The sequence below is a fragment of the Limanda limanda genome, chromosome 20, assembly GCF_963576545.1.
Source record: "Limanda limanda chromosome 20, fLimLim1.1, whole genome shotgun sequence".
Lineage (NCBI taxonomy): Eukaryota > Metazoa > Chordata > Actinopteri > Pleuronectiformes > Pleuronectidae > Limanda > Limanda limanda.
In genome coordinates this window covers 18,878,853-18,894,436 of record NC_083655.1, presented here as the reverse complement: position 1 = coordinate 18,894,436, position 15,584 = coordinate 18,878,853, and the positions used below count along the sequence as shown (strand labels likewise).

The 15,584-nt window shown below is 40.8% G+C and overlaps 1 protein-coding gene across 5 annotated transcripts in view; it reads right to left on the bottom strand.

Moving 5' to 3' along the window:
* LOC133027187 (microtubule-associated protein 4) overlaps positions 1–15,584 on the bottom strand; it is a 98,113-nt gene that overhangs the window by 64,765 nt on the left and 17,764 nt on the right. For 4 of the 5 annotated variants that reach the window (XM_061094217.1, XM_061094218.1, XM_061094221.1 and 1 more), the window contains exons 2-3: positions 10,763–10,951; positions 6,582–6,638 (exon numbers count right to left, since the gene is read on the bottom strand). In XM_061094217.1, coding sequence (XP_060950200.1) covers positions 6,582–6,638; positions 10,763–10,949 — 244 coding nt within the window. In that variant the 5' untranslated portion in view covers positions 10,950–10,951. The remainder of the gene's footprint in view (positions 1–6,581; positions 6,639–10,762; positions 10,952–15,584) is intronic. The other variant, XM_061094219.1, reaches the window with a different exon arrangement.

Sequence of the window (15,584 nt, the reverse complement as noted above, 5' to 3'; positions counted from 1 at the left end):
AGTCTGCCTGTAATTTGGAAAGAGAACCTCTAATGTACTGATACCTGGCAAACCCCTCTAAAGAAGGTAAAATCCCCTTTATTTCCTTTTCTATGTGTGTTTTAAGCAACAACACAAACACAGTTGCTGTTTTTTACTCTTATCCCCAAAAAGGAGAGAGTAATAAAGTAAGTAGTGTTTTCTAACCATCCTTCTGAAGTAAAAGAAAATCACGACCCTGCGGCACACACACTAAGCTTTAAGCTTCGCACTGTAAAAAAATCCACGTCCTCTGAAAGGTTACAGCCAGCATGACTAAGCGTCTTGTTCTCTGGAAAAGCTGCTAAGGTATAAAATATCCGAAACAGGAAATAATACTGTGCATAATTCACAACGCTGCGAGGGACAGGAGAGACGGGAAAGGAGCCAGGAGAAGGGAGAGGCAGCAGTTAGACAGTAGATAAAAGATTTAGTTCAGGTGGGTTAGAAGAAGAAAGAGAAACCCAAAGCCAGGTAAGTGTGTGTTATATATTGCTTTATTAGCACAAGGTGCAGGCAGACTACAGAGAGAGGCACATCTATAAAAGGACACTCTGGGATAGACACTATATGAAACAAACTACTTAGAGAGGCTGAATCTAACCCATTGTGCAACAACGATGAACTTTTCATGCAGCTAAAGAATAATAAATAAAAACAATCAAAATGGACAAATAACATTTAGTGCATTACACTAGAAGGTGCAAAAATTTGAAAAACGGATGTAGTGGCTGTATTAAGCTTGACCTCTGATCCATAATAACATCTGTTTAGAGGTCTACAGTGACTTTTACTGTCAGCAGCACCTAGATGATCAGATGAGTTTCACTCATGTCAACTGAGTTCAACATGCTTGTTCTTTTTGGCATTTGGAGAGGAAATGCCTCATTCCCAACTCCTTGTGAACATTTTCACTATGCAGAACATTTCAGATTAATATGCCAAGATATTGTTCTTGTATCTCTCTGTGCGATTGCTACTGTATCACTGTAGTAATACATTGGTGCTAAGAGGTATTGTATTTGTGGTACAAATTATTTATTTATTATATATGTTTTCCTATTTCCTACAAATTTCTCTGGATTATCCATAAAAATCTTTGTCAACAGTTTTCTTTGGGACTATTTCTTGGCCAGACAGGGACCTCTGATCACTCACGCTTTAAAGCAAACACTCGTATTCGGAAACCAAAACAGAGATGCTAGAACACTAATTTGGTTTGATGGTGTGTGCATATTAGAGAAGAATCCATGAAATTTTGGCGCATATCCAAATCAGGGGGCAGATTCTGATATTTTTTTGTCTTTCTTTAAAGGGATAGTTCATCCAGAAATGAAAATTCACTCATTATTTACAGACCACTATGCCAAAGGGGGGTTGGGTTAGGTGTTTGAGTCCACAAAACACTCCTGGACTCTCAGGAGGTACACTTAGAGCAGAATCAGATACAATTGAAGTCAATGGTGAGCTATAAAAGAACAGGAAAAACACAAAATGCCTCTGTACTGCTCGTGTGGTGTCATCCAAGTATCTGGAAGCCCCGACGTTCAAATTCAACTCGAAATGAGATCATTTACACCGTGTTTTGAACTTAAAAGTCTTCTGATATCTTTCGACAAAGTGCATTCAAAGATCGGAAATGCTAAGGTCCGCTAGCTTAGCCTCTTCTGGTAGACTTTAAGGCTTAAAAAACGGTGTAAATGACCTTGTTTCGAGTTGAATTTGAATGTCGGGGCTTCTGGACACTTAGATGACACCATACGAGCAGTACAGAGGCATATTATGTTTTTTCTGTTGTTTTGTTATGTCTGATGATAGGTCACTAATCAGCTACAGTGTTTACCCCTGAAACTCCGAAAGTGTTTTCTGGACTCAAACACTTCACCCAAACCCCCATCGGCATAAGGGTGAGTAGATAATGAGTGGATTTTCATTTCTGGGTGAACTATCCCTTTAATATTGAGAGATAGATCATTATTTCATAGTTTCCCCTGTTTAAGAGGGAATAACTCATGGATGTTTATGAAAAAAATTCATTCACTTTAAGGTTGGCGCATGCATGACTGCAACATGGTGCAAACTGATTGAACTTAAGGGGAATTGTGTGGATGAGGCCCAGTTATTGTTGGCTAGTTTTCTCAATAGCTTGTGGCTACATCACCCTGAAATCTAGAATACAACCTAATAATCTATTTTGAGGTGAATGTAAGTGTTTTATTGTTCATATGTATTGCATCACAGCACGATAAAGCATAACACCCAAACAAAAAACACACATGACATTTGTTAATATGTTTAGGAAATTAATGGCAACAAATTAAATAGGCGGATGGTTTATAATTAAATATATATACTGAGACTTTAAGGAATTTCTAAGAACCAAAGAAGTGCAGACTTACAGCTCATCAACAGTGAAAAGGAACAAAAGACGACTCAGAGACCAATGGGATATCTCTCTTACATTCTTTACAATAATGATTGTCGACTCAAGGTCTGGCTTTAATATTTACCACGTTATCTTTTTGGTTAACGAAATCTAAAAATAGTGCAAAGCAGTTAGAGAGTCCTGGTTCATCACAGGAGAAAAACAAACAGTTTGACATAAATAAAAATGGTCCTTTGGTGGGTTAATATGTGAGTATGTTTGTGTGTGTGTGTTGGTTGCTGGGTGTTGACAGATGAGGCTTGTAGCACTGGGAACTCAGTGTGAAGGATTCAGACAGGAGAACAAGGGTTGGCAGCTCGATGGGGTCTATGCCTCTGAACCCGTGTGTGTGTGTGTGTGTGTGTGTGTGTGTGTGTGTGTGTGTGTGTATGTGTGTGGATATAAACATATTAACTTTTCTGTCTCCTTCAAAGTGCATTAAATTGCCAAGGTATGCTTTTAAATACATTAAATTAAATCAAATCTATAAATCTTTGTTAATATGGATTTAGAAAAAAAACAGAGTAGAGGACTTTACATTGGACAATGTCCAAAAGGAACTACAAACTATAAAAAACAAATTGACTTTCAAAAGGGACTGAAATCAGTTGTGTGTCAGCGACGCACAGCTTGCCCAGAGGAGCGAATCACAGTGTGCCATCATTGTTTGGAGGAACAGCGGGTACTGAAGTCAGGAGAGCATGGCATGTCTGTGTGTGTGTGTGTGTGTGTGTGTGTGTGTGTGTGTGTGTGTGTGTGAGTGAGTGCGAGGACGTCTAATGTGGACGCAACCTCAGACTTTCTTCTTCACATGGGGTCAAAGAAGCCACAATTGGGGTAGATTGTGTGGTGGCTCTGTGTGTGTGCTGCACAGGGATCGGGGAAAAGGTGCACGGAAGCGGAAGCACAGCTGACAGTCGGCATGGTGGTGGAGGCGGGTTCTAGTCCTCTGAAGCATGGAGGATTGAGAAAGGTGGGGGACAGAAAAAAAATCAGGGAGATGAAGAGAAAATCAGGAGGGAAGAGTAAAAAACGTATGGGGTGGAACAAAGTTAGGGAGGGAGAGAAGGAAAGGAAATTTAAAAGGAGTGCATCAACAAAAATTAAATGGGACAGGAGACAAAATAACGTGGCATAAAAGAGAAATGAAAGTACAAGATAATAAATCATTTCAAAGGAGGATGAGAGGAAGGGATAAGGAGGGGGGGAAAGGAAGAAAGCAGGTTAGTAAAGCTTTCAAAAAATCAACTACTACTCATCTAACAAATGTCAAATACTTGACCAACGTGAGAAATGTCAGATTTATGTCCATCTGCAGGTTGTGTGCCAGATTTATCTCCATTAAATGTTCAATGGTGCTCATTGGTCAACTATTTGGGAAAACACTCATTTATGTATATAGATATAGTTTTCTTCATAGGCCATGCAGTATATTCATGCAGCAGCGGTGACATGCAGCATCACATACACACATCTGCCTTTGCTCTTGTCAGGATTCCGCTTACGCTCTCAATTCTCTGACCCAGTTACTACTTATACCGCCTGCGTCCTGCATCTGCTCCCAGGGGTTCGCTTGAATAACAATGATGAATGAATCCAACGCACCTAGACAAAGCCAGATGCTCTGTTCACTTAAGTAGGCCCAATATAATAATTATGCCACACCTCACACTGTCCTTTTCTGTTACACTGCAGATTTCGTTATAAGGACAGTTCTGGAAATCTGAGACAGAACTATAACCAAAAGTTACAGGGAACATCCACTCAACTGAAATACACACATGGTGCTCTGTACACAATGGTAACACAAGCCACCCCATGCCATGCAAACAGCCAGACAGCCAAGCAGTGAACATGCCAACGCAGATGTCAGATTAACATGCAGGTCACTCCTCACACCATCAGCAGTGTCCGTCCCCACCAAGCCTTTCAGTCATGTCAGTGGATCATATGCAGATCACGAATATGGCAGCAGGGAGGTTGGGCAGCTTTCACCTTCCTACGTTGCACTTGTACTGATTAGAGTTCAGTGGAATTTAGAGAGACACCTTATGTTTTTGTTTTTTTCTGAGAATAATCTAGGACGATGGACAAAAGGCTGGTAACCTGCCAAACAGGGCTCAGACAGTTACCACATCATCACCATGCAACACAGGGGCGGTGTGGCCTAGGTGTTAGAGCGGGGGTTCTCCAACAAGAAGGTTGCCGGTTCAAATCCCACATTTCCCCATCTGCATGCCGAAGTGTCCTTGGCAAGATACTGAACCCCTAAATGGCCCCTCATAAATGCTGAGTGTACTAAAAATGTAAGTCGCTTTGGACAAAAGCGTCAGCTAAAATGAAATGTAATGTAACACTATAATGTTGAAAGTATATAAAGGTGGCCGACATAACAGCTCCCCAAAAGTGAAGCCAAACCTTCCTACTAGCCCCCTGGTAGCTGGCTGCAATATAGGTTATAAACCCCATCCCCTCCATGTTAGTGGATTTTGAAACTTTGATTGTGGACGGACAGTACAGATTGTCATCAGTGGTCAATTCCCATTCATAGTCTAAGGCCTCCTCCCCCTGGTAAGGTTTATTTTATACTTTACATCTGTGACAGTTCTTGCCCTAACATCCTGTAGAGTCAGTGTATCAGATCTCTGTCTGCATCACTTTCTCTTACCCTGCTGTTTGACTTTTTTTAAGTTTTGTGGTTGAACTGACTTTTGTACAATATGTTCTACTTTACATATATGTTAATTGCATGTTTTCAGTGTAGGAGACTTTTTGTATTCTAATTCATGCTGGCATGCAACATTCTTTCACTGCCAACGGCGTGCACAGCTGTGAAGTTTGAAATGGAACAAAGTGAAATGAGGAGCAGGAGTGTGTGTGTGGAGTATGGAGATGAGGGAAAATTAGACCAGAATACTGAAAAAAACAACTGAGTAGCTGGTTTCCAAATAGGACCACACACGTAAACACACACCCACACATACCAGAAACAGTTCTCTTCTTATTTTATTTCAGTAAAAGCAGAAAGCCAACAGGCAAGAAGGATTCGTCACTAGACACAATAAACATTCATCTCTAGAGCTGAGTCTCTTCCCTGCAGCTAATTATCTCTGATATAAGATTAGACTACAATGATTCTTTGGCATAAGAAGTAACAATAGGAGTGTTTAGTGAAAGGGACATGTGCAAATGGTCGTGTTATTTCAATTGTTACTAGCAGATCTGCTGATGTTATCAGGGCAACAATTTCTGCTGCCAATTAAGTACCATTTTCATAAATTGATTATGCAATTCAACTCATTTGCATTTTCACAGCAGAATAACAATTAAGTCTTAACTCCTGTGTGTTTATCCTGAATTGGAGAAAGAAATGCAACTTTCACTGGTGACAGTTTAAATCAAATGTTTAAGGCGAAAGACAAAAAAATGTCCCATCACCATTAACGATAAAAAAGAAATGTGTTAAACATGACAGTATGTCAGTGATTACAGCCAGCTGATATTATTATGTTACACATACAATATTTATTCTCATTATTTCCAATCAAGAAAAAATATACTTTTACTCACAGCCACAATGTTTTGGATGTTTAGGTGGTCTTATGAATTTCACTGATTGTGAAACAATTCCTGGAACAATGAAGACAGTCCTGGCCATTAAATAATCCACAGTTTGAGACTCAGACACCCCCCTCCTACAATCCTCAGGGATGTAAAGATAATATTTAAAGACTGATGCACATATTATTATCTTGACTCACACATTTATAGGTGACTATTGCAGAGAAATAGGAGTCCAGAGTGGCGGGGTGGAGAGGGCTTTTAAATCTGTACTTTGGCATTTTCTTCAGTTCAACTCCCCATTATGAGCTTCTTGCAGCAGCCTTGTTCAGTAGGAGCTTGAAAGGATGCTTGAGAGCAATAAGAGCGGCTCCTGATCTAAAATGCCAGTATAAAGGGCTTGCACGTAAACACACAAACACACAGAAATAAACTGAGGTGAAGAACAAGGAGGAAGTAGACACAACTGAAAGACAAGAAAAGACTTGAAAAAGGCCATGACTGGAGGAATGAGGATGATGAGGAGGCCTTATAGCAGACTGACAGGCAGCAGAGGGAACTGTGGGATGTGTCTTACCAGGCTTTTGCACCCCACGAGCTTCCTGCTCTCCATTCTCCACTGCAGAACCCGTGTCTGCGTGCACACACACACACGCACAAAACAAGCAAACACATTACTACTGAGAGCTAATGGCCAGACGAGATAGAAAATCAAACTACATCGTACAAGTTTGTATGGAGAGAAACAACAAACTCAAATGGACTATTTTAGGCTTTTAAAAGGCTCCTCGATATAGCTGTCGCACTTTAGGTTTGTTTGTGTGTGTGTGTGTGTGTGTGTGTGTGTGTGTGTGTGTGTCAGCGTGCATGTTAATACCACACAGTCGATCTATGGTCAGGCTGTGGGAAAGACGAGGGCAGCACGTCAGCACGTCAGCTGGTGTCAGTGTGGGAAACTGAAGGAGGTGATGCTCTGTGACATCTGACTGCTGAGTCGCTCAAATTTGCACAACAGACACACATTGAACTCACCATTCACACAGATGGTAGCAAGGTACAGTACCAGGCCAGGTGCTGGTCAAACCACTGGGAGCAATGGGGTTCACGATCTTGCTTTAAAGGGATAGTTCACCGAAAAATGAAAATTCACTCATCATCTACTCACCACTATGCCGATGGAGGGAAGGGTGAAGTGTTTGAGTCCACAAATTACTTTAGGGGTTTCAAAAGTAAACTTTGTTGCAGCTTCTATCGACATACAAAGAGTAAATGATGAGGGAATTTTCATTTTTAGGTGAAGTATCCCTTTAAGTAATTGCACCTCCAACCCTGTGATTACAAGTAGTAACATACACCTTTTTACAGTGTCCTATAGATGTGTATGTGAGCGGGCATGTCAGAGGGGCGTGTAGTAGTGAGTGTGTATTTTGTAATATGTGTGTGTGTGTGTGTATGTGTGTGTGTGTGTGTGTGTGTGTGTGTGTGTGTGTGTGTGTGTGCATGACAGGGGATAGTGTGTAGTGATGTCAGTAGTTGTGTGTCCTTACATCTGTTGGTTTAGACGTTATAAAACAATACAAGTTGGGGGATCAGAGGAAATAGATGCAAATGTGAGGGGAAAGTAAGGGGGGTGTTGTGCTTCCCATGGTGTGTGTGTGTGTGGGGGGGGGGGGGGGGGTGAGACAACAGGTAAGAGGGTCGTGTGTGTGTGTCAGGATCACGTGGTCTTTAAAATACTGTATAAGGACAAGGAAAGTTGTTTATTTACTGCCATTAGGGAGTGGTCTTGTTGCTGCACTCCTATATAGTGCAGCAACAAGACCAAGCACACACACATAGACACACATCTTACAAAATACACACTCACTACTACACGCCCCTCTGACATGCACGCTCACATACACCTTTATAGCACATGTACGTGCATGCACTTGTAAAAAGGTGTATGTTATATACTACTATTACAACCCACTCTGAGACTTATAATAAGGGATCATGCATTGAGTTCAACTTTGTTTTAATTTCATTTGGTTACCTGGGCCTGACATTGACACTCCTTAATAACCAGTATCACATATGTAGTTATTAAATTGGTCAATTAGCTCTCACTGAAAAAACATAATTACCACCTTAAGTATAGAAATGAATAGTATGCCGTGAACTGAAGAAACAAAATGTCAATGTTTCTGACCAACACACAGCCCTAACAAGAATGCATTTCCTTTTTTAATATATTTATTCCAAAAAAATAACTCAACTTATCTTGCTTTGTGATACAAGCCATAAGACTTTGCAGCTAATTCCACTCGTTGTGGACAGCCTAACCAAAACAGTATCTATAACCTTAACCAGGACTAGTTCATACGTAACACTAACCTTAACCTAACCACTATTAACATCTGAGGAAGTTTATGTTGGAAAACGTCCTAAAGAGGCAGCACACACACACACACACACACACACACACACACACACACACACACACACACACACACACACACACACACACACACACACACACACACACACACACACACACACACACACACACACACACACACACACACACACACACACACACACACACACACACAACTCCAAATCCTCTAACATGCATGCATGCATGCAACATTCACACAGAATGTAAGATTCACAAGAGTCCAGACATATTGACATAAAGGTCACTCAAACATCAGGCAATCGAAATGCACATTACACGTGCATCCGTGCAAAAAACATAATCTCTGACTAAAAAACAATAAAATCAAATAGAAAGCCTCCGTCTGGGTCTCTCGCTGTCAGGGGACAATGAACAGCGAACTGCCTAGCCCTGCTATTTGGCACTCAGCGTGTCAGCAATCGTCCACTTGCACACAGCGTGCCACAGCTGATCACTGGCAACGCCACCCACGGCTCGTCCTGCGGCCGGCTGCAACTGACGAGTGCCCATACACAGTCTGACTGACCAAAGTGTCTGTGTGATCACAACAGGCCTGAGAGCCGAGTCATCCCCAGTCCACTGTCACTTCTCTTTATCTGGTTATGTGCTCAGATCTATATTAGATCCATCCACTGTTTATACATCTGATAGAGACCTTGCTACGACCTATCTGCAGGTTTTTGCCTCCGTCTCATCTAATCTTTTAACCCAACCAAAGATGTAGATCCAGGCTCCCTATATATACGAATAACATAAAAATCAAACACTGACTGGAAACACGACAAGTCTTTGAAAATTATCACCAGGAAGTATATGAATTTAGACAAAAAATAACCAAATACAACTTGAAAACCATTTCTATTGAATCATATCAGGTGCATTGTATGAGTAAACTATTATTATCTAATTAAATTATGTTTAGCATGTTCAAATAGGCTTTTTCGTCTCAGAACATTGGAGGCGCCCCCTATTAACAAGCCGCCTCTGATTTGACGCCCACTTTACATCGTGATTGCTCAGTTGACTTTTCTCACACCCTGTACACCGTGTTTGAAAATATGTGCCATCCTTCCCATGTTTGAACGATTATCATATCCCCATTTTTAGAAGCTTTGTTTACAGTGTCTGTGAAAGCAGCTTTTTATTTTTCATATTTTAGATTATAGATTTTAATCAGGTTTAGTTGGAGGACATTGCTTTAGAAACAAAGGTGAACGATTTTAGCTTGTGTGGCACATAATGCTTTATTTCAGGAGGAAGCCATACTCGAGGTATCCAATCAAACCTTGTGTCATTGTACTTATTTGTGTATAATAGGCAATAGTTAGTGCTAATATCTTAAACAGGATGATATTTCCTGGCTTTATTTTCGACTGTATATATTACTTTTTTAAAGATGTCACACAAAAGCAAATCAAACCTTTCTCATCAGCTTGATGATGACTACAACCAGACTATTATAAAAAACAAACAACAGAAACACCAGATTTCCAACTTGGTAATGGCTCTTTCACGAGTGAATTTGATCAATAAATAAAAAAACTATATGATATGTTTCAATTCTACACAATGAAGTTAAACGTATTAAAAGAGAACTTGTTTATTCTACACATTCAATGCAGAAAATAACTAAAACCTGGTGAAGCATCATCAGTTAGCTTTAGTAAATTAGTACGAGCAAATTAAGTGACATCAACATGCAAACTGTTTTACTTCCCTCCCTGTACAATGACAGGACATGATTAACATGTAGCTGATAACATACTGTCATCCTATGCCCATGACCTTGGTGAGGAAACGCTCTAGTTCCCATGAGGGATCTTGGACAGCAGATTTTCAGGGATCATCAGGTATGTGACCTTGGAACTGAACCTTAAACATCTTCACTATTCACTAGACTATTCGCCCTACAACTGTTCAGTGGACAAAACTTCTAGTTTACATCCCAAATGTTTAGCTCGGATGTTGAAATCTGCTCGTGCTCAGGCCACTTTTTCCTCCCGGTGGCTGAATGACACCTCCACAGATCAAAAATGGCAGCGGGTGTCCAGCGCTGCCTGAGACTATCCGTCATTAGGGCGCAGCTGCAGTTTATGTTACGTGACACACGTTTTCATCTGGTTCAAAAAGATGTCGATGCATCAGATCAAATTCAGAGGAGCAGATAAAAATACCATTTCATCAGGGAGATTTTATTCAAATCAATACGACTGATGTTTGAATTATAAAGAAAGGCATTTTTTGTGGTTTTACAAAATAACTTTTATAGGACCAAAAAAAAGCTGTTTTCATGCAATTTCTTGACATATCCGTCTCACCTGCCCTGGTGTCAACGTTGTCCAGCAGGGGGATGTAGTCCGTCTTTCCTACCGTCTCCCCCACCTTGTCGTCGAAGGTTTCTGCCTCCAGCTGAGCCATAAAGTCCCGCTCCACCAGGCTCTCCACCTGCCCCGTCTGAGGAGCATCTGCCAGCGCGTCACTTAGACTCAGGTCTAACTCCGCCATGACTGCACGCAAACACAGAGACACAGGGATAAGCAAGGGGACAGTCACTTGATGAGTGGTGTTGTCCAATCAAGTGATGACATTTTCCAATACAGTATATATAGTGTTCATCTCTTGGAGAGGGGACTACTTTTTAAGAAACACGATCAAATATCAAGTATGCTGTGAAAAAAATGTGTGTGCTTGTGTGTCCTCAGCACTTTGACACAACTTTGACAACATGTTCACCCAACTTTTAACTGTAAATGTTAACTAGGTGTCATAAAACATTCACAAAGTGGATCAGGTTGCAGACGAACATTCACCATGGAGGTCAACAAGTCTGGGAGACATCTCTCATGTTACAACTAAACATCCAAGCTCCTGTTCCTAAAACCTTTTAGAATAACACAACATTGCTTCACGTGGTGAAAATGATTGTCCTCCCACTGCAGCAAAGACAGCTAGAGCCAGTTCTGTAATCTGTAAGAGTGAAGAAGACTGGGAAACAGATTCATGATTCATTCTGCTTCTCTTCAGCTCAAAAATAGTTAAGAGGAACTGATAGAATATATAATCACAATGTAAGAACTACACCAGAAAATCACAATTTAATTTGTTCAGTTAGGTTTTCAATATGTGGTTTTAAACTAAATTTTTGGAAACAGAAATCTCAGGTAGAGATTGCTCCATTTCTGGGAAATGATCACTTAAGTTGAATTACAGTGAAGAAAATACAAAATGTAAGTGAAACGATGGCTTTGTGAAACCTGCAGTTTGTAAAACAAACCTTCTATGTTCAATTAAATATAGACCAATTTTACTTAAACCTCAAACATTTTTAAAAAGGTTAATTTTGATTTTTAAGTGACTAAAATCATTGTTATTGATCATGGTTGTAATTGTAAATTGCTGAAATGGAAACGTTGCAGGAAGCAGATGAAAAGCAGAATATAGAAAGATGGAAGTGAAGATGAGAAGTGGTGAAAGGAAGCAAGAGGTCAAAATCACTTTACATTTCCAAATGGTGAAATAGAAGACCGAAAATAAAGCCTTCCTCATTATTTTGCATGTATTTAATCTACAACGATGAACAAAACGACTAAATCTATTTCATTCTGTGTTCTGGGCAAAATCTGATGTGAGTATAACTGAATGGAAAACAGCAACAAGACCCGATAACCTGGATCCAAAGCCTGTGATGGGGGGTCCACCCTGCTGAGGTGCCCCTGAGCAACACACTGAATGGTCACAAGCTGCAAGGCCTGGGCCTGAGGTTTCTGAAGAGCAGCTACACAAAGCAAAGTGAGGAAAATCTACACATAATACCACTGTCTGCCACAGGGAGGCACAGTTTCAGTTGGGATTACACAACATGAAAACTATGCATGTACAACACAGAAGCAGAATCTGGACCTGGACATGGAGTCCGTGACACAAAGAGACCCTCATCCAAGCAGGCACCAGCTCATCTGGGAGTTCAGCTGACCAATGGCCACCAGAGAAATTTGCAGAGTCGTGTTGTGTCATCCACCAATTATAGTGCCAGATTATCTGCGGTGCCAGCAGCAGGAGGAGCAGGAGGAGGAGCTAGCCTCTCTCTGCTCCCCAGACAACCTCTGTGTCATCAACCCTCCTTGAATCCAACACACTACATCTCTGGCCTCTTGGTTGAACATCCTGTTCTCACACTTTTCAAGCAGCAGGTTGTGGTTCAAGGTCAAAGGTGATCTATCATGAGACGTGTGCTGTTAGTTTCTCATCTGACAGTCAACAACATTTATATCCCCACAGAAATATGAATGAACCATTCTTTCTTAAACTGCAGCCACATGACAAATCAGTGGAGGTTAATATATTCATTGAAAGTACATCCCACACATTTTCATGAGAAACACTCTTCCTACTAGACAAATATTTTTAGGCTTGAGACTGGAATCATTGTCTTAATAAATACATTGAGACTAGATGCAAGCCTCAAACAGGAGAGGTCGGAACTCACACACAACTCCACAGCCCCATCTGCTGGATTGTCCATTCACTGACTCGAAAGGGTACCGGTACACAGGTATACTTCCAAAAATAAAGATGTGTTTTTCCCAGTTAAAACTTAACTGCCCTAACCAGATCCTTTAGGATGAAATGCAACACCAACGCTGCGTCAATTCTCCAGCCAACTCTCTTCTCTCCCTTATTTTTCTCTGCTCACTCCAACCCATTGAGGCAGATGCCCATCTCTCCATTAAAAGGCACATTTTGTTCTCTCTACAGTAATTGTGTGGTTGCTGGTTATGGGTTCGGGTTAAACTTACTTAAGTGCCTTTACATAATTTATGTTGTAATTTGGCAATACAAATATAATATAATTCAACATTTACTACTCAGGTTTAAATTGTTCTGAAGACATTTTGTTGTACCTTACAAGGATATTAAATGGAACATATTGTACGAATCCAGGTCCAGGCCTTTATTTCAATGGGCTTGAGGAATTAAAATATTATTATAGTTATTTTAATGACAGCCAGTCAGTCATCCAAAATCTGTCCTCTTACATTTATCAGATTGAATTAGTTAGTCAACAAGTAAAAAATGTATTACATAAAGTATTACAAGCTATAAAATCAGTGTCTGAGAGATTTAAATGAATGTAAACTACACGTGTGGGTGCTCATTACATGCCTGGCTGCCAGTGTATCAGCAGCATGGGTGAGTCCCCAGGGCTGAGACCTTGCAGGGTGTGTCGCAGGAAGGCTGTTGCCTTGACCACAAAACCATGCTGGTCAGAAACACTGCTCCAGTTTCCATATTTAACCCCACATCATCTGTGTGTGTGTGTGTGTTTAGCATACTGTACGTCATCTGTGCCGGCTGCAGTTAGCCGAGTGATCCATGCCACCCATACCAAGCAAGAAAACACAGAAAGAGACCAATAGCAACCATATGAAGGGTTGCAAAAGACTGTCTAGTTTAGCATGTTCCTTTTTGGGTCTTTCAGCTTCTGTTTCTGCAGTGGTTTCCCACATGACCACAGGAGCAGAAGCTTTTCATTAGTCTGCTGCGACAGTGGGATGGATTTGGGTTAAGACATTTCTAAATTTAAGGATCTTTAGACCCTGTGAGGGGGCCTCAATTTAAGCCCAGGTTCTGTTTTCCACCCTCTGCTCATGATTGTGGTGTGGCCAGTCAAACATAATCTGGATTCAACAAAGGAAGGAAATCCACGGAAACGGCAGTTTCTATTGTGTAGTCTGCTAACAAATGTTCCAGTGTATGTGTGGATTAGTTGTGCATTTAGGTTTGTGCTTTAAACCCATATGTGTCTGTCTGTCTGTGTGTGTGTGTGTGGGCTCACGGGCCGGCGGGTGGGTGTCCTCTGCCTGCCAAAAAGCAGAGGTGAAGGTTAAGCTCCTTCTTAATCTGCTTCGACACTACATTTTTGTGTTTAAACAAAACGACAGAATAAGCAAACAAGGGAGTGATTAAACTGCAATGTCAAGTTACGTTTGCAATTATATAAATTACTGTTTTTTAAAATGTATTATAGAATCCTGTTTTGTACCATAATTGCACTAAGCATTATCACAAGCCTATCTACCTACATAATCAAATATTGTGGTAGCACTGCTGAGGTCCCTGCATGGTTGTTTTTCTTAGATGAGCCAAACAGATAAAAGTCCCTGAGTCTACTTGCTGCATTTTCTTTTTTTATTTAGTGGCCCGCAAAACATTACCAAGTGCTATAATATGTAATCCCGAAATAGAAACTTTAGTTATAGTAGGAATAACAAACTGCTATATGACGCATCTCCAACTATCCAGAAATTAAGCCAAAATTTCTTGGATGCAAAAGCTCACATTAATGTTAATGCTGGGACATAGATCAGAGGACTCAATTCAGAGCTTTTAATGTTTTATTAAGATGATGTTTGTGCTAAAGCCTTAACTTAGGACATTTTAACATCTCTGTTCCCAACTGTCCACGCTCTGCAAGGCCTGAACCCGTAGCCTGGGTTTGATTCAAGCCGTGGCCATGTATGCATGCCCCCCCCCCCCACTCTCTCTCTATTCCCCTTTCACAAGCTTACTCTTTCCTATCCATTAAAAGGTGATTAAAGTCCAAAAAATACATTTGAAAAAAGAAAAATGAAAATGGATGTAAACTCCAATACAATCTACAGTCACTATTTAATAATATAAGTTGTAGTTTGTAAAGACACTGTTAATTCAGTTCTCGTAAGTCAGACCAAACCTACTGTATCTTCCAACAGGGCCCTCAATTTCATTTACTAGTAAGGTTTTGGTGGAGATGCTATAAGAAGCTGTGGTGACAAACTATGTTCACAGACTTTGAACACGTCCGACAGACTCAAAACTGCTGCTGTGGCCACACTGTTGTCAAAGAAGGGAAACCACTGTGCAACTGTTGTTCATAACTAGTTAAGGGCTCCAACGTGCAACATCCAACAAGCTTCCGCACAAACCACTGAAAATGAGCGTGTGAACGTGAAATATTATCTGGGAACAGCAGTGACACTGAGCGCAGACACTGTGGTTGGAAAGACACACGGGCTCACTGTAGGTTTCAGTGCTTACAATCATTCACAAGTCGGCGAAGAAAGTATTCAGCCGCAGCTTCTCACTTGGTCCTGAGCGATG